The following is a 1,226-nucleotide window of genomic DNA, read 5'->3' as shown; positions in this document are numbered from 1 at the left end:
CTCCGCATCCTCCGATGCCCCTGCACTGTCTGCCTCGCGTCTCTATTTCTGGTTTATTTTCCGCCTCTTCCTCTTTTTCCTGCTGGTCCCTCTGCGCTTTGTCTTTCCTTCTAGTCTGCCTGTCCCCCTCCTCTCTGTGTGCGTCTCTCTATTATTCGTGGCTTTTAACTTTTTTTTTATAAGTTAAGACCGAACTCCTTCCCTTGGAGTTACTCCTTTCCTTAAGACTCGACTTTCTCAACTTCTCCTCCGCCCGCTTCTCTTTGGTTCTGGCCTCTTCGTCTCCTTTTCTCTTTCCCCTTTTGGGTGTTCTGTTTTCCTCTCCTTTTCTCCAGCTCTTTTCCTCCTGCCGTCCCCTCCTGCTGTCTCTCTCTGCTTCTCCGAGTCTCCCGGCTCTCTGGGGCTCTCCTCCTGTCCCCCCACCTCTCTGAGCTCTCTGTCCCCCGCTGCCAACTCCCTCTGGTCCGTCTCTCCCGTCCCCCTCTGACCTCCCACGCCCTCTTCTGCTCTGGGCTCAGCTGCACGGATCTCTGCAGCGGGGTCCCCAGGCGAAGGGGGCGCAGGATTGGGGCAGGATGCCGCCCTTCCTCTGCGCCCCAGAGTCCAGGCTGGAAGCCGGGCACTCACCCCGCCAGTGCTGCCTTTTCCGTCTGCCCCGATCCCCCTAGCCCTCTTTGCTTGGGCCCCAGGGGCAGGGGTCTGGCAGGCCTCTGCCCAGACGCAGCGGGGAGGCTCACCTTCCATGTCCCTGGTGACGGTGCTGAAGTGCATGCCGGCCGGGGATCCCAGCGGCTTCACAGGCTCGGAGGACCCAGGGGCCGGATGCGTGGTGCGTTCTGTGGCCTCTGCTGCAACCAGAGAGGCGATGCTGAACGCGCTGGCCCGGGGAGACAGCGGGCCCCGCGCGTCCATAGGCGCCCAGCGGCCTGGCCGGCGCCGCCTCCGACTGCATGCACCCGGCCCCACGGAGGCCAGCCCAGCCCACGGCCCGGGGGCGGGAGCCCGCGGTGCCACTCACTGCCGCGGCCCCGTGCCCAGGGGACATGGCGTCACGGCCCCCCACCCCGGGCCAAGGGGGCCCTGGTGGGTGGAGAGCCCCGGGGGTGGTGCGGGCCCTCCTGCATTTCAAGCTCCCCGGGCCTTCGCCTCAGCTCCCAGGGGCCTCTGTGGCCAGCACCCCGGGACCTTCTGCGCCTCCCCAAGGCCTGGCCTCCCTCTGTACAGCG

General features: G+C 65.4%; 1 protein-coding gene across 1 annotated transcript in view; it reads right to left on the bottom strand.

The window, feature by feature from the left end:
• LOC104987191 (T-box transcription factor TBX6-like) overlaps window positions 1-1,045 on the bottom strand; it is a 12,921-nt gene extending 11,876 nt beyond the window's left edge. The window contains exons 1-2 of the mRNA XM_010837996.1: window positions 907-1,045; window positions 738-848 (exon numbers count right to left, since the gene is read on the bottom strand). Coding sequence (XP_010836298.1) covers window positions 738-848; window positions 907-1,045 — 250 coding nt within the window. The remainder of the gene's footprint in view (window positions 1-737; window positions 849-906) is intronic.
• Between the last annotated feature and the right edge of the window lie 181 nt (window positions 1,046-1,226).

Source organism: Bison bison, unplaced genomic scaffold (assembly GCF_000754665.1).
Source record: "Bison bison bison isolate TAMUID 2011002044 unplaced genomic scaffold, Bison_UMD1.0 scf7180017845965, whole genome shotgun sequence".
NCBI lineage: Eukaryota > Metazoa > Chordata > Mammalia > Artiodactyla > Bovidae > Bison > Bison bison.
This window is presented reverse-complemented; position numbering and strand designations above follow the sequence as displayed.